This window comes from Lepisosteus oculatus, chromosome 23 (genome assembly GCF_040954835.1).
Source record: "Lepisosteus oculatus isolate fLepOcu1 chromosome 23, fLepOcu1.hap2, whole genome shotgun sequence".
Taxonomy (NCBI): Eukaryota; Metazoa; Chordata; class Actinopteri; order Semionotiformes; family Lepisosteidae; genus Lepisosteus; species Lepisosteus oculatus.
The window spans coordinates 1,336,475-1,353,929 of record NC_090718.1 but is presented as its reverse complement, the minus strand read 5'-3'; the positions used below and the strand labels follow the sequence as shown (position 1 = coordinate 1,353,929).

At 58.7% G+C, this 17,455-nt stretch overlaps 1 protein-coding gene across 11 annotated transcripts; it reads left to right on the top strand.

The window, feature by feature from the left end:
• Window positions 1-1,914: 1,914 nt before the first annotated feature.
• u2af2a (U2 small nuclear RNA auxiliary factor 2a) lies at window positions 1,915-9,659 on the top strand. 11 transcript variants are annotated; one of them, XM_069182486.1, is made up of 11 exons: window positions 1,915-2,058; window positions 3,956-4,088; window positions 4,488-4,591; window positions 4,692-4,843; window positions 5,324-5,440; window positions 5,532-5,670; window positions 5,753-5,832; window positions 5,914-6,036; window positions 6,414-6,500; window positions 7,373-7,624; window positions 7,857-9,659. In XM_069182486.1, exons 1-11 carry the CDS (start codon window positions 2,010-2,012, stop codon window positions 7,989-7,991), a joined length of 1,371 nt encoding a protein of 456 aa, XP_069038587.1. In that variant the 5' UTR covers window positions 1,915-2,009; the 3' UTR covers window positions 7,992-9,659. The 11 variants fall into 11 exon arrangements, with proteins under 11 accessions (XP_069038587.1, XP_069038581.1, XP_069038583.1 ...); XM_069182480.1 differs by having other exon boundaries at window positions 3,896-4,088; window positions 4,692-4,864; window positions 6,408-6,500; XM_069182482.1 differs by having other exon boundaries at window positions 3,896-4,088; window positions 4,485-4,591; window positions 6,408-6,500.
• Window positions 9,660-17,455: the final 7,796 nt, after the last annotated feature.

Here is a 17,455-nt window from a genome sequence, read left to right as displayed (position 1 = left end):
GGAGAGCTGCCTCACTCTCGTCCTGCTCACTGCTGCTCTTAATCGATCCGATACATGGCCAAACCACACTGCCGGACCGTATCGAATAACGCCATCGATTCCAGCAGGGCGAAAAATGAATAATACAAAAATAAACAAAAAAAGTGCACACGACACAACAATAGCTGGGTAGTAAGTGACCAATTATAGTTTTGATTTTTTTTTTTCATTGGCACTAAAAAGTCACAACATCTACTGCCAGCCAGCAGCCATATCACCCTGCAACTCACCACTGGCAGCCCCACTGGAGCTCAGCAGGTGTGAGCCTGGTCAGTACCTGGATGGAGACTCCTGGGAAAAACTAAGGTTGCTGCTGGAAGAGGTGTTAGTGGGGCCAGCAGGGGGCGCTCACCCTGTGGTCCATGTGGGTCCTAATGCCCCAGTATAGTGACGGGGACACTGTACTGTAAACAGGCGCCGTCCTTAAGATGAGACATCAAACCGAGGTCCTGACTCTCTGTGGTCATTAAAAATCCCAGGGTGTTTCTCAAAAAGAGAAGGGGTGTAACCCCGGCGTCCTGGCCAAATTCCCCATTGGCCCTCACCAATCATGGCCTCCTAATAATCCCCCTCTGTGAACTGGCTCCATCACTCTGCTCTCCTCCCCACTGAGAGCTGGTGTGTGGGGAGCGTTGTGGCGCACTATGGCTGCCGTCGCATCATCCAGGTGGGGCTGCACACTGGTGGTGGTGGAGGGGATCCCCATTACCTGTAAAGCGCTTTGAGTGGAGTGTCCAGAAAAGCGCTATATAAGTGTAAGCAATTATTATTATTATTATTATTATTACTGCCTTTCTCTGGAAGAAATGCCAGTCTTAGAAACCGCTGTCAGGACGTCAGTGAACCGCCCCGGGTCGTCAGTTCCAGGTGTATCGCTCTGGGCACCAGCAGCTCAGGGAAAGAGCCCCGTTTGTCCTCACAGACCTCTTCATGTCCGACACACGCCAGAACCCAACCGCTTGCTCTGCAGGCCGTGAAATGTCCCACTGCAGTTGTTATTAAACGCATGGTGCCTTTGAACTGTTTGTCTGCTTGTTGTCATCGTTGTTGTTGGTGTTTTTTGCAGCACTTTTCCGTGTGTGTAAAACGAAGCGGAACAACGTTCTGAGAAATCAGACTATCGAGCATTAAAAACACCCCTAGGGGCCGTTTGCTGCTCGTACTCGTCGGGTCTACACGGGACATTTTTTGGTTGTTTCTGTATTGTGTGTCGTGTGTCGCCCCGCCTGCCGCCTCCAGAGCCCGCTCCGTGTGGGACTGAGCCGCGATGCTCAGCGGCAACCCCTCGGTCCTCCCGGCCGACAGGGGGCGCCGGCGGGCGGCGCGGTGCCCTCTTGCCCGGGGCGCGGACTCGTTGGCGTTTCTGTGTTCTGGCCGGAGGGGGGAGGGGGAGAGAGAGGGAGGGGGCGGGGCGGGTAGTGTGGTGGAGGAGGAAGGGGAGGGGGGGCAGCTTCCGGTAGTGCGCATGCGCATGCGAGCGCGAGAGGCCTGGCTGGCCCTTTTTTTTTTCCCTCCCGTCCTCGAGACAAGAGAGAGAGAACTGTCGAGAAAGAGCGGCGCGCGGGCCTTCAGGGACGCGGCTTCGCATCACGACACGACACGAGCCGACCCGCCACGGACACGCAGGACAGCAGAGCTCCGCCAGCCCGCCCGGGACCTCCCCCCCGCCACACGCTCACTCACTCGCCCCGCCGCCCTCGCCTTTGTGCCCGGCCCGGCCCGGCCCGGCCCGAGTGAGCGGCAGCGCCGAGACGCCTCGACCCGCAGCAGCGCCGCGGCTGAGCTCCCCGCCCGCCGCCCCCCGGCCTGCAGCCGAGCCCGGACCCGACCCGGACCCGGACCCGACCCGCACTCGCCCCGCGGCGAGCCTGCGAGCGCACGGCCGACTCTTTCCGCCCGCCCCGACCCCCCGCCCGCCCGCAGCCCTGAGAGCGGCAGCAGGCCGCGCCGCCGGCCCCCGCGGATCCAAGATGTCGGACTTCGACGAGTTCGAGCGGCAGCTGAGCGAGAACAAGCAGGGTGAGCGCGCCGCGCCGCGCCGGGGCTGGGCTCCTCTCTCGGGGACCGGGGCGGGGGGCTGGGGGGTCCGTGCGGGCCGATCGCGGGCCCGGGGTGTCTGTGCGCGGCAGGCGGACACAAACACACACACACACACGCAGGGACACGCACACGCATGGCCGTGGGCTCCTTGAGCCGGCGCTGTGGGGGCGGCTGCACGGAGGCCGCGGTGGGTCGCGCCGGTCCCCGGAGAGGGGGGGCGGGCCGGCGGGCCGCTGCGGGGCGGCCGTGCGGGGCTGAGCACCCCGGTCTGCAGGCGCGGTAGGCCGCGCATTGTCTCCGGCCGGCTGCCGGGGCATCGTGGGGGTGGGGTGAGGGTTTAGCGGTAGCGCGCACGCACGCACTCGCTCACGGGCCGTGAATTAATCTCGGGGTGTTTTGCACCCGCTGTTTGTGCCCGGTCACCCGTGGCGTGCCCGGCGTACGGGATCCGGAGGGACGGAATGGTGCCGTAAAATAATAATAATAATTCTTACACTTATATAGCGCTTTTCTGGACACTCCACTCAAAGCGCTTTACAGGTAATGGGGATCCCCTCCACCACCACCAAGTTACGGCTTGCGTGGGCCGTGCCCCGCGGGCGCAGCTCCGTGTGAGAGGTGTGGGCTCTCGGAGCCGGCTTGTTCTGCAAACTGTGGCGCCGGATGCCCGAATCTCGCCTCCGCAGAAACTGCTGCTCTGTGTGTGTGGACCGGTCCGGGCCCGGCTGATGTTTACATGCGTGTTGGAAGCGTTTTTACATGTGAAGGAGTCCCTGCAGCGCTCTGATCCGCTCCAGGTGTCCCGGTGTTGTTTCAGTCCCAGTGTGTAGCAGTCTGATCCGCTCCAGGTGTTAGTGTTGTTACAGTCCCAGTGTGCAGCAGTCTGATCCGCTCCAGGTGTGACGGTGTTGTTACAGTCCCAGTGTGCAGCAGTCTGATCCGCTCCAGGTGTGACGGTGTTGTTACAGTCCCAGTGTGTAGCAGTCTGATCCGCTCCAGGTGTGACGGTGTTGTTACAGTCCCAGTGTGCAGCAGTCTGATCCGCTCCAGGTGTGACGGTGTTGTTACAGTCCCAGTGCGCAGCAGTCTGATCCGCTCCAGGTGTGACGGTGTTGTTACAGTCCCAGTGTGCAGCAGTCTGATCCGCTCCAGGTGTGACGGTGTTGTTACAGTCCCAGTGTGCAGCAGTCTGATCCGCTCCAGGTGTGACGGTGTTGTTACAGTCCCAGTGTGCAGCAGTCTGATCCGCTCCAGGTGTGACGGTGTTGTTACAGTCCCAGTGTGCAGCAGTCTGATCCGCTCCAGGTGTGACGGTGTTGTTACAGTCCCAGTGTGTAGCAGTCTGATCCGCTCCAGGTGTGACGGTGTTGTTACAGTCCCAGTGTGTAGCAGTCTGATCCGCTCCAGGTGTGACGGTGTTGTTACAGTCCCAGTGGGCAGCAGTCTGATCCGCTCCAGGTGTGACGGTGTTGTTACAGTCCCAGTGTACAGCAGTCTGATCCGCTCCAGGTGTGACGGTGTTGTTACAGTCCCAGTGTGTAGCAGTCTGATCCGCTCCAGGTGTGACGGTGTTGTTACAGTCCCAGTGTGTAGCAGTCTGATCCGCTCCAGGTGTGACGGTGTTGTCACAGTCCCAGTGTGTAGCAGTCTGATCCGCTCCAGTTGTTAGTGTTGTTAGAGTCCACACTTTCACATTCACACATTTTCGCCGGTTGGGGTTGTGGGATTGGGGTTTTTGTCTTGGGGGTTGTGGCCCACAGGGCTGTGTTTGACCTTTGACCTTGTACCCAGCGTTTTTGCATGCCTACTCTTTCAGAATCGCTCCGGTTTCCCAGCATGCCCGCGCAAGTCACCGAGCCTTTCCTGTCCCCTCCAGAGCGCGACAAGGAGAACCGGCACCGGCGCCGCAGTCCGACTCGGAGCCGCAGTCGCGAGAGGAAAAGGAGGAGCAGAGAGAGGAGGAGCCGGGACAGGCGGAGCGATTCGAAGGACCGCCGACAGAGGCGGAGGTAACTGCACCGACACCCGCTGGTCCACACTGATACTGGGATAGTCCTGGACTAGAGATTCACTGGGATTATAATCAGACTCCACTGACACTGACAGAGCAGTCTGAGACTCTCCAGGCTGGACTGGACTGACTGGACTGGGAGCTGGACTAGTTCTTCACTGGGATTATAATCAGACTCCACTGACACTGACAGAGCAGTCTGAGACTCTCCAGGCTGGACTGGACTGACTGGACTGGGAGCTGGACTAGTTCTTCACTGGGATAATAATCAGACTCCACTGACACTGACAGAGCAGTCTGAGACTCTCCAGGCTGGACTGGACTGACTGGACTGGGAGCTGGGTTAGTGATTCTCCGGGCTTGAGAACTGAGTAGTGGTGGTTGTGTCTCTCAGCAGTCGCTCCCCGCACCGGGAGAAGAAGAAGAAAGTGAGGAAGTACTGGGATGTGCCGCCGCCCGGGTTCGAGCACATCACCCCCATGCAGTACAAGGCCATGCAAGGTGAGAGTGCGCCCCCCGGTGTGTCCTGCGTGTGGCGCCCGCGGCCGGCGGCCTGCGACCTGCCCATCTCACACGCCCCCCCCCTCTCTCCCTCCTGCAGCGGCGGGCCAGATCCCCGCCACCGCCCTGCTGCCCACCATGACCCCCGACGGGCTGGCCGTGACCCCCACCCCCGTGCCCGTGGTGGGCAGCCAGATGACCCGGCAGGCCAGGAGGCTCTACGTCGGCAACATCCCCTTTGGCATCACTGAGGTGAGGGGGCCTAGGCTGGAGGTAACGACCCCGCGACTGGGGGGGCTGGGCTAGAGGTCACGACCCCGAGACTGGGCCGGACTGGGGTAGAGGTCACGACCCCGAGACTGGGCCGGACTGGGCTAGAGGTCACGACCCCGAGACTGGGCTAGAGGTCACGACCCCGAGACTGGGCTGGAGATCACGACCCCGAGACTGGGCTGGAGATCACGACCCCGAGACTGGGGCGGACTGGGCTGGAGATCACGACCCCGAGACTGGGGCGGACTGGGCTGGAGATCAAGACCCCGAGACTGGGCAGGACTGGGCTAGAGGTCGCGACCCCGAGACTGGGCCGGACTGGGCTAGAGGTCGCGACCCCGAGACTGGGGGGCTGGTCAGGGTGGGCAGACTGGGGCTACAGGGTTACTGGACTGGTGGGACTGGGCCCGCGGCCGTGCTCGGTGAGGTGTGACGAGCTGCCTGTGTCTCTGTCCGCAGGAGGCCATGATGGATTTCTTCAACGCCCAGATGCGCCTGGGGGGCCTGACCCAGGCTCCGGGGAACCCCGTGCTCGCCGTGCAGATCAACCAGGACAAGAACTTCGCCTTCCTGGAGGTGAGGGCCCCGCCCGTCCGTCCACCTGCCTCGTGGGGGCGCTCTGCCAGCGGTCGGCATGTGACCCCCCCTCTCCCTCCCCCCCTGGCAGTTCCGCTCCGTGGACGAGACGACGCAGGCCATGGCGTTCGACGGCATCATCTTCCAGGGCCAGAGCCTGAAGATCCGGCGGCCCCATGACTACCAGCCGCTGCCTGGTATGAGCGAGAACCCCAGCGTCTACGTGCCAGGTCGGTCCGCGCCCCCCTGCGCCTGCCCCCCGGGGCCCGAGTCTGCCCCGCTGACCGCCCGCTCTCCCCCTCTGTCCCCCAGGCGTGGTGTCCACGGTGGTGCCGGACTCCGCCCACAAGCTCTTCATCGGGGGACTGCCCAATTACCTCAACGACGACCAGGTCAGTGTCCGCCGGCCGGGTCGGCGGGGGTGCCCGGCGGGGTCCGTCAGCTGGCGTTGACCCTCCCTCTCCCCCCCGCAGGTGAAGGAGCTGCTGACATCCTTCGGCCCCCTCAAGGCCTTCAACCTGGTGAAGGACAGCGCCACCGGGCTCTCCAAGGGGTACGCCTTCTGCGAGTACGTGGACGTCAACGTCAGTGACCAGGTAACTGTTAACCGTCGACCCCGAGGGGCGTGGCCGGTGAGGGTCGACACCCCCCCCCCAAGGGGCGTGGCCGGTGTGGGTCGACACCCCCCCGGGGGGGCGTGGCCGGTGTGGGTCGACACCCCCCCGGGGGGGCGTGGCCGGTGTGGGTCGACACCCCCCCGGGGGGGCGTGGCCGGTGTGGGTCGACACCCCCCCGGGGGGGCGTGGCCGGTGTGGGTCGGACCCCCCCGGGGGGGCGTGGCCGGTGTGGGTCGACCCGGGGGGGCGGGGGGTGTAGACCAGAGGCTCCTGGTCCTGGGGGACAGCGGTGTGGCGGGCCCCTTGTCTGAACCCCTGCATTAACCTCACTCCCTGCTCTCTGCTCACTGTTGAAGGCCATTGCGGGTCTGAATGGAATGCAACTGGGCGATAAGAAGCTGCTGGTGCAGCGTGCCAGCGTGGGAGCCAAGAACGCCACTCTGGTGAGCAGCCTGTGTGAGCGCCGCGGTGCCGCGCGGGCTCGCGCCCTCGCCGGTTCCTCCCGCAGCGCCAGGGCGCCGGCCGAGCGAGCTCCAGGACACCGGGGAGGGCGATAACGTCACTGGGCTTCGCCTGCGGCCGGACCGCTCTCCTGTTGAGCTGCTGTGGAATTACTCTCTCTCTACAGACCAGTATAAACCAGAGCCTGGTGTCTGTGTGTTGGTAACCCATCTATCTCTCTCTCTCTCTCAACAGACCAGTATAAACCAGAGCCTGGTGTCTGTGTGTTGGTAACAAATCTGTCTCTCTCTGTACAGACCAGTATAAACCAGAGCCTGGTGTCTGTGTTTCTCTACAGACCAGTATAAACCAGAGCCGGGTGTCTGTGCGTTAGTAACCCCGTCTCTCTCTCTGTACAGACCAGTATAAACCAGAGCCAGGTGTCTGTGTGTTGGTAACCCATCTGTCTCTGTGTCTGTACAGACCAGTATAAACCAGAGCCTGGTGTCTGTGTGTTGTTAACCCATCTGTCTCTCTCTCTGCACAGACCAGTATAAACCAGAGCCGGGTGTCTGTGTTTCTGCACAGACCAGTATAAACCAGAGCCGGGTGTCTGTGTGTTGGTAACCCATCTCTCTCTCTCTGTACAGACCAGTATAAACCAGAGCTGGGTGTCTGTGCGTCAGTAACCCCGTCTCTCTCTCTGTACAGACCAGTATAACCCAGAGCCGGGTGTCTGTGCGTCAGTAACCCCGTCTCTCTCTCTGAACAGACCAGTATAACCCAGAGCCGGGTGTCTGTGTTTCTGTACAGACCAGTATAACCCAGAGCCGGGTGTCTGTGCGTCAGTAACCCCGTCTCTCTCTCTGCACAGACCAGTATAAACCAGACCCCAGTGACCCTGCAGGTGCCGGGGCTCATGAACAGCTCCGTGGTGCAGATGGGGGGGCTCCCCACCGAGGTGCTGTGCCTGATGAACATGGTGGCGCCGGAGGAGCTGCTGGACGACGACGAGTACGAGGAGATCGTGGAGGACGTGAGGGACGAATGCAGCAAGTACGGGCAGGTGAAGAGCATCGAGATCCCGCGGCCCGTGGACGGGCTGGAGGTGCCGGGCTGTGGCAAGGTGAGCGTCATTGTCAGAGGTCAAGAGCGCAGTTCGTTAGTGTTGCCAAGGGAGCGGTTCTGGGCTGTGTGGGTGGTGGGGGGGGGGTGTTTGGCATGAACTGGCCACCGGGCGGCGCTGGTGATCACGCCAGGCCGCGAGATCCTGGGGCAGTCGTGTTTTTGTTCAGTGGGCGGCAGGAAACGTTGACCTTTGACCCCCCACCCCCCTCCTGTCCCGTCTCGGCCCCCAGATCTTCGTGGAGTTCGTCTCGGTGTTCGACTGCCAGAAGGCCATGCAGGGCCTGACGGGGAGGAAGTTCGCCAACCGCGTCGTGGTGACGAAGTACTGCGACCCGGACGCCTACCACCGCCGGGACTTCTGGTAGAGGGGGGCCCGGGCCGCGGAGAGGGGGCGTTTTTGTACCGGGGGCGGGAGAGAGGGAGAGGGGGTGGGGGGGGGTTACTACGCGTTAGAGTGCAGTTTTTGTATTTAGAGCTGGGGGGGCGGGGGGGAGAGCGGGTTGGGGGGGGGAGGTGTGGGCGGCGCTGCCGGGCTCCGGGCCGGGCGGGGTTCTCCCGGAGCTGTCCTCGCCTCCCGATCCCGAGAGAACCGGGGGGACCCGTCCGGATCGGAGCCCCGGAGCCGCGGGCCGACCCCTGCAGGAGCCGCGGTGATCCGTGTGGGAGAGGGAGAGGAGGGGTGACCCTTTTAGAGAGAGAGGGAGGAGGGGTGACCCCTGTGGGAGAGAGAGAGGGAGGAGGGAGCGGCGATCCATTTTAATGTGCTGATCCCTGCGGCAGAGAGGGACCCCAGCAGCTCCCCTTTTATTCGGCTGGAGTTTTAGTGCCCCCCTCCTTCCAGGCCCGATGAATGGTGGAAGAGGGGGCGGGGAGATTTTTAAAAGATGCGGAGAGCCAGCCCGCCCGCCTGCCTGGGTTCGGGGGAGCGGCTGGCGCCCCCTCTTCTCCGGGCCCTCGTCCCCGCGAGGCCGGGCCGGTCGGCGGGCTGCCCCCTGGCGGCTGGGGGGTGGAACTGCAGCCGCGGCCGGCGGCGCTGGGAAACGGTTGGGCGTCACTGCAGAGCTGGGTTTTATCGGGGGGGTGTGTATGGCCCCCCCCCCCACGTCGGTGGTTTCGCCACCCACACGCGTGTCTGGTTTCTGCCCTGCGGAGCGCTGGGTCGCCCCCTGCTGACAGCCTGTCAGACAGCGCCTCTGTCTGCACCCAGCTGATTGGGGGTGACCTGTGGTATCTGGCTCGGGGCTCCCCAATACTGGGGCTCAGCTGATTGGGGGTGACCTGTAGTATCTGGCTCGGGGCTCCCCAATACTGGGGCACAGCTGATTAAGGGTGACCTGTAGTATCTGGCTCGGGGCTCCCCACTACTGGGGCACAGCTGATTGGGGGTGACCTGTAGTATCTGGCTCGGGGCTCCCCGTTACTGGGGCACAGCTGATTGGGGGTGACCTGTAGTATCTGGCTCAGGGCTCCCCACTACTGGGGCTCAGCTGATTGGGGGTGACCTGTAGTATCTGGCTCGGGGCTCCCCAATACTGGGGCTCAGCTGATTGGGGGTGACCTGTAGTATCTGGCTCGGGGCTCCCCGTTACTGGGGCACAGCTGATTGGGGGTGACCTGTAGTATCTGGCTCGGGGCTCCCCACTACTGGGGCACAGCTGATTGGGGGTGACCTGTAGTATCTGGCTCTGGGCTCCCCACTACTGGGGCACAGCTGATTGGGGGTGACCTGTAGTATCTGGGTTGGGGTGGGCGCCCCTGCTGGGGCTCTGGGGGGTGTCAGTGGGGCGCAGGAGCCCCTCTGTCTCTCTCTCCCTCTCGCTCAGCTCGCACCTGTTCTGAGGACCACAAGCTCGTCTTTTTGTTTTCCGTGTCGATGGAGCCACACGATTGCCGGACAGACTTTGAATCTTGCTTTAATTTTTTTCAGACCCGTTTCCTTGTTGTCTTTCCGACCCTTTTTTTGTTACTCCTTTCATTTGGAAACCATGGATAAGTTAATGAGAAATGTGTACTAATAAAGCGATTGAAAGGTTCTGTGGGGTGCTGAGCGTTGAGTGAGCGGGGAGCTGCAGGAGTCCCCATTTATCTCTCCGGTGGAGGAGGTGCTACTGTCTGAGCCTCTGGAGGGGGCGCTACTGAGTCACAGGGCTCGTGAGGCGCGCACAGACACTGCACACAGGCACACCGACGCCATACAGACGCACACAGACACACCGACGCCATACAGACGCACACTGCACACGCACTGACGCACACTGCACACGCACTGACGCACACTGCACACGCACTGACGCCGTACAGACGCACACTGCCCACACACTGACGCCGTACAGACGCACACTGCCCACACACTGACGCCGTACAGACGCACACTGCCCACACACAGACACGCACTGACGCCGTACAGACGCACACTGCCCACACACAGACACGCACTGACGCCGTACAGACGCACACTGCCCACACACAGACACGCACTGACGCCGTACAGACGCACACTGCCCACACACAGACACGCACTGACGCCGTACAGACGCACACTGCCCACACACAGACACGCACTGACGCCGTACAGACGCACACTGCCCACACACAGACACGCACTGACGCCGTACAGACGCACACTGCCCACACACAGACACGCACTGACGCCGTACAGACGCACACTGACGCACACTGACGCACACTGCCCACACACAGACGCGCACTGACGCCGTACAGACGCACACTGCCCACACACAGACGCGCACTGACGCCGTACAGACGCGCACTGACGCCGTACAGACGCGCACTGACGCCGTACAGACGCGCACTGACGCCGTACAGACGCGCACTGACGCCGTACAGACGCGCACTGACGCCGTACAGACGCGCACTGACGCCGTACAGACGCGCACTGACGCCGTACAGACGCGCACTGACGCACACTGCACACGTACTGACGCACACTGCACACGTACTGACGCACACTGCACACACACAGACACGCACTGACGCACACTGCCCACACAGACACTCCGACGCCGTACAGACGCACACTGCCCACACAGACACTCCGACGCCGTACAGACGCACACTGCACACACACACTGACGCCGTACAGACGCACACAGACAGACACACACACGCGGTGCCTGTGCCCTGGTGCGGACCGCAGGCTCCAGGGCCAGGAGAGAGGGCCGGACAGCCTGCAGCAGCTCAGCCGGGGGGAGAGGGCGGTCGTCTGCTGTTCACACTTGGCGTAATCGTCTGTACTCTTTTTGTTCTTGTGGCAGTTAAATGTTTGTTTTTTCCAAATTGAAAGCAGGAAAAAAAATCTCATTGTAAGTTTTTATTTTTTTTTTCTTTTGGAAATCGACTTTACTCATTAAATTTTTGGTGTATTTTATGTCTGGTTTCTCAGTGTGGGGCAGGGTGGGGTGAGAATCGACCAGGTCTGGGGCAGGGGCAGGGCCGAAGGGGCCATATCTGCCCCCTCACCAGGGGCATGGGGTTGGTGTCTGGCCCAGGTCTGTCCTCCAGAGGACTCTGGGCGCTCCGCTCCATTTCTGCTGAAATAATCCTAATAAAACTCTGTGTATATAGTGCCTTTAAAGGTGGCTTCTCCAGGGGCTTTACAGAATGACAACAGCAATAAATAACAAGACTGCACAAGATAAAACAATTACAATACAGGGAGGAGAGTGTGGATGGTGGTACTAAGAACAGTAGAAGCAGAGGGGAACCAGTTCAGTAAAGGCTTTTCTAAAATCGCCTCCCCATGTCCCCTGTCACAGTGGTGTGAGTGTGGGGCAAACAACTAGGTATACGGCGGGGCTGTTAAACCTAAAATAGCTGCACCGAGCAGTGCAAGTACGCGGATGTCCCAGTGCAACACTTCACACGTCCTACTCCTAGATCGGTTCTCTGAAATACTCGGATATCAGACGGAACCTTCCTGCGCCTCGAATGGACAATGAACCGGAAGTCTCAAAGACCCGGAACTCTCCGGAACTGGGCGGGGCTTCAGGGCCGGCAGGCGAGTCCTCGATCGCCATTGGCTCCTGTCAATCGAGCGACCAACCGCCCGCTCCGAACCCGGCTGTCTGATTGGCTGCCGCTCTTGTCTTGCACAGTGAGCCGCTCGCCGGCCCCAATCACGTGATAGGGGACGGGCGGGTGACCAGGAAGTCTGTCGCTGTTTTTTTTTCTTTTTGAAACTTGTTTATTGCAACAACAAAAATGCATGCAATACAAAAATGAGCACGTAAAGCATATCAATGACAGCGTCAGCGGTACGTACTGTAATACAATTACACTTTGCGAAAAAGGATTAAGCAAGGTAAACGAAGACGGGCTCCGCGTAGCTTTCGTGTCCGTTAGATAATACTTTATTAATCCCGTAGGGAAATTGATGATATCGTCTGTAAATACGTCTTGACATCTAAAACTGTTCAGACAAAGGACCGTTTCACTTTCTGTCTGTAACAACCTGTAAGTATAATGATTAAGTCAATTGCAAAGCATATTTTCACATTATTTTCAATGGGATTAAAATTTAACGTAACATCTATTTCTTTAAAAGTACTCTCGATATTACTCTTTCTTTATATAATCTTTGCACATCAATCCAGAGTCTTTATACAACAGGACATGACACAAGTACATGTAGTAACGTTTCGGGGTTACTGCTGACCCTGAGACCCGTGTGTATCCATAATGCAGAATGACACCTCCTGTCGTGCAACAGGCGCACCGGCTCATTAAATTAGTGAAGATCTCACTGATACAGAGGGCTTTCGCACTGATTAGATCATTAGCAACCACGCGTATGTGAATGCGCTGCATTAACACTTTGTTATAATCTTTTCAATTCTGAAGTATGAGATTAAAAGTATATGGTTACCCTGTAGATATTATTTTTACTACTTCATTTCCGGATAATGATCAGCTGTTAAACCTAAACAGCTGTTGCTTCATCGTTAAACCGGTCCCGTGTTGTGAGTGACGCAGCTCCAACGCGTTGTCTTTGAAAAGGTCGTTTTGAGGTGAGTCAAAATGGGTGAGTCAAAGGGAAGTTTGGTGTCCTGGCCAAATTTCCCATCGGCCCTTACCAATCATGGCCTCCTAATAATCCCCCTCTATGAACTGGCTTCTCCTCCCCACTGAGAGCTGATGTGTGGGGAGCGTTCTGGTGCATCATCCAGGTGGGGGTTCACAGTGGCGGGGATGGAGGGGATCCCCATCACCTGTAAAGCGCTTTGAGTGGAGTGTCCAGAAAAGCGCTGTATCAGTGTAAGCAATTATTATTATTATAACACGAGGAGCTGCCGTGCCTGTCGAAAGCCGTGCGTTTCACAGCGCTCCGCCAGGGGGCGCTGGTGCTACACGAGCTGGTTCGACTTGTTTTTTTATTTGAAACATCAGGAATAACAACAACAACAACAACAAAAACGAGACACAATATTAAAGCAGATACAAAACTCGACGCACTTGGCGGCCAGAGGAATTCCCAGTGATAAACGCTGAAGATTAAACTTTTTACATAATTCCATTTCTATGTCTGTCTTTTTTATTCTTGAAATCGCTAACAGAATTTAAATTAAAAAAGGAATTCTAGCTGGTTCGACTTGGTGTCCCCTGATGGTTTCAACACTGACGAGAGCAGGTGTCCCAGCACGGGCTCCATATCGCACTCCTCTCCCCCGTTCGGTTCCTCACCTCATCTTGCCCTTCAGCGACGGGGGTGCAGGGAGCTATCCCAGCAGGCAACGCACAGAAGGCGGGGTGCACCCTGGGTGGGACCCCAGTCCTTCCCCGTGTGTGCGCACACACACACAATCACAGCGCGGGCAGTTTTCCCCAAGGGGTAATCAACGCGTCTTTGGACTGTGGAGGGACATGCAAACTCCTAACAGACAGCACCCAGGACCCAGACCCGGGTCTCCCAGCGCCGAGAGGGAGAAGTCACCTCGCCGTTCCACCCCGAACCTGGTACGTCTCCAGCTGTGTTTTTCTTTCACAGGACTCCTAAACAGCTGGCACGCTTTCACATTTGGTGAGGTGGCTGGTGTCCTACCCAATACCCCTCCCTGTGTTCAAAGACGGAGCACGGAGGGGTGGGTAATACAGCAACTGTACAACACGGAGCACAAACGGGAGCAGGCACAAACACCGCCAGGCCCCCGCGGAGCCCTGACAGGGCGACCTCTCGGGCTGGATCAGTGTTGAACTCCGCCGGAGCCCCTCGGTCCGGCCCCGGTGCGGTCGGGTCGGGTCCAGTCCAGTCCAGAGGGGCTGCAGTCCCTGTTCGGTCCCACGGGCGGCGCTCGGCTCCTCGCCCGCACCTGCTCCCTCGCAGGTCGGCGTCAAATGGAGCCGTTCAGGCCGCGCGGACGCGGTTTGTCGCCCACTGAGGGATTCCGGATCAGCCCGGCAGCGCGGAAAACACGCGACATCTTACAGTTCAAAACCGAGCTCCTGCGGAGTCTCCAGTCCCCGGGAGAGAGAGTACGGGTTTATTTCCACAATCCGCGCGTTGTGCGTTTCTCGACTCCAGCTCCGGCTCACCGCGATCCCGAACCACCAGCTGCAGGAGCGGCGGCTGGGTCTGAGTCGGGTCCACGGGTGATCAGGGATCCGGGGTTTTCTGACGGGTTGCTCGCGGTGGGTCGTGACGAGCAGCGCGTTTCCGAATGCAGTTGTGTTCAATCCTGGGGGTCCCCCGGGGCCGTGCGCTCTGTCCTCTGCACTGTTGGAGCGCAATGAAAGCGCGGGGGTCTGTGGGTCTGTTGAAGGGCGGTGTCAGTCGGCCAGCTTCGCCGGACTGTCGGTGACGTGTTGGAACTGCCCCTCCCGCCCGGGGCGCGCCCGGGTTCCAGCCGGCTCACTGTCTCACATAGCTGGGAACGGCGACAGAGGGCACCGGCTGCGCTGTCCAGAAGGCCAGTGCGGCTCGGATCAGGAAGCCGGGGGTCTGGGGGAGAGTCTGCACGGTTTCCAGAGAGCTCCTAGCGTGTGGGCAGATGACGCCCGTGCTGGAATCGCGGTGTTTGTAGTCTGAGCGTGAAGAATTAAGGCACTGAAGCCCAGCAGGTGTGAGCCTGGTCAGTACCTGGAGGGGAGACTCCTGGGAAAAACTAAGGTTGCTGCTGGAAGAGGTGTGATTGGGGCCAGCAGGGGGCGCTCACCCTGTGGTCCATGTGGGTCCTTATGTCCCAGTATAGTGACGGGGACACTATACTGTAAACAGGCGCCGTCCTTCGGGTGGGACGTAAAACCGAGGTCCTGACTCTCTGTGGTCATTAAAAATCCCAGGGCGTTTCTCGAGAAGAGTAGGGGTGTAACCCTGGTGTCCTGGCCAAATTTCCCATTGGCCCTTACCAATCATGGCCTCCTAATAATCCCCCTCTCTGAACTGGCTTCATCACTCTGCTCTCCTCCCCACTGAGAGCTGGTGTGTGGGGAGCGTTCTGGCGCACTATGGCTGCCGTCGCATCATCCAGGTGGGGCTGCACACTGGTGGTGGTGGAGGGGATCCCCATTACCTGTAAAGAGCTTTGAGTGGAGTGTCCAGAAAAGCGCTATAGAAGTGTAAACTATTATTATTATTATTATTATTATTAATAAGGAAAAACAGCCAGAATTGTTACTATCACTAGTGAAATAGCTGGGCGACCACAGAGCCAGCTGGAAGAGCTGAGTTACAGCGCAGGTTGGGGGACAGCTCAGCTCTTCATTCCCATTCCCTGCCGCTGTCTTCAGGGAGGGGGTACCTGCTGCTGTAGGTTACCACAAGGTCGAAGGTCGAAGGTCGAAGGTTGAAGGTCGCCGGGCCTGTTGCCTGCCCGTCTCTCCCTGCCAGTGGAGTGAGGGGGAGCAGGGACTCTTCCCAGAGGGGTCAGAGGACTAGTGTGTGTGTGTGTGTGTGTGTGTGTGTGTGTGTGTGTGTGTGTGTGTGTGTGTCCTGTTGCCGCCCCAGGTCTATTGATAGTTTCTAACGTGGATTTATTGTGTGTTGAGTGTGATTTGATGTTTTTTTTTGTAGTTTTGTATGGTGATACTAACTCCAGATTTGCGAGGGGGCGATAGAGGTCTGTATTCCACAGTCCATCATGTGCCAGAAAGGAAAACGGCTCAGAGACTATAATCGCTGACTCAAATCACAAAACCAGAAAGGGCGCTTCTGCTGACACAGGGAGACGGGGAATGAGGTGTTTCCTATGGAAGGAGTTGTAACACAGGGAGCGAAACCGAGTCTGTGGAACAATTAAAAGCTTTTATCTCCACCTTTCTTCCCCAGACCGGCGTCTCTAGCGAAGGGTCTCGCGCGCCAGATCGAGGTGGGAGGAAAGCCTTTTTCTGCGGAACGAGCGAGCAGGAGTCCGGAAACGGAATCGTGGGATACCAGGGAAGCAGGTCACGTGCCCTGCTGCGCCGCCTGCCCCCAGGGCGCTTTCACGGGCAGCTGGGGAGTGTGGGAAGAGCTCTGGACAGGAACGCCTCTGGGCGCCTCTTGTCCCCACTCTCCTGCAGCTGCAGGGCTTGTGTCTGTCACGGACGTCCAAAGGGACTAACCGTGGGGAGCAGGAGAGCAGAAAAAGACCCATATGCGTAGCGGCGAGACGGGAAAAAGGCCCGGGCTCATTAGTGCAAAGAGTTCAGGAATGCCGTATAGAAACCTATGCCCTCAGGGAGCGGACGTGGGGCGATCTGGTGCTAGGCGGGTCTCAGGACATCCGAACGTCAATGCTGAGCCAGGACAGAGTGCAAGACCCCGAAATATATAGCCCAAGGGAAAGAGAGGGACAGGAAGGACAGGAGACCGGAAACTAGGGACAGGACAGAGAAGGAGCGCCCTCTGGCTGCAGAGGGCGTGACAGTGTCCTGCTGTCCACCTGGGCGCACTCATCGGCTGAAGATCTGCCTGGTCCCCCCCCTGCGGACTGTAACTGCGCTCAAGATAGTGGACAGGCCACAGCGTCCACATACAGGGACACCTTCCTCTGATGTCTGCTGAAGGTGGCAGTAAAACCCCTAAATCAAAACCTTTATTAGCTCAGGTGTGGAAAGGCTTCCTACAGCCAAACACAAGAGCCATCTGGCTCCAAGCCCATCATGTAGAATCGAGGGATATCGGTGTGGAGTGCTGTGTTACTTTCAAGAAAAGGATCAGAACTATATTTTCTGAGCTGCCCGTCAGAAAACACACCACCCGAAAATGGTTTTACTCAAGAGCCCCCAACAGCGGGTCCGTGGTGGGAGGGAGATTTCTGAACAGGCAAAGAGCAGCTTGCGGGCAGGTTACAGGGGGAGAGGGCGAGCAGGTGGGTGCCAGCCCGGCTTGAATTTTAGGACCCCCTTGAGACCCGATTTCATCCCGTGAAAGGAGATGGATCCGTCTTCTCCTGTGGGATGTTAGCTGCTCGCTGCATTTTTTACGGGAATGCTGTTTCCCTCCCTATGTGACCTCCCCTCTGTGCTGGGATAAACAGGACATCGGACAAAAATAAATAGGATTGTGTTCAAGTGGGGAGCTGTGTCAGCATGCAAAGAAACGGGTAATGGGTTTGTTCCGGGCTGAAAAGAGAATAATTGAAACATTATGTTTTCTCTCTTCTCCACCTGGAATAAGCGTACTTGTTCCTTTGCAGACTACGGCTGCTGACGCAGCTACACACCTGAACTGTTTCTGTTTCCTGCCATTGCTGCTGAAGTAGCTAAAACCCCAGACAGAAAAGGGAAAGAAGACTCTGTTGCTGCGATTCTCTGCTCGTTTGTCTCTGAGCCACGAGCCTCCTAATTCCTTTGCCGCCAGGTGCTGAGCGTTTGTAGGACAAAACAATTCAAA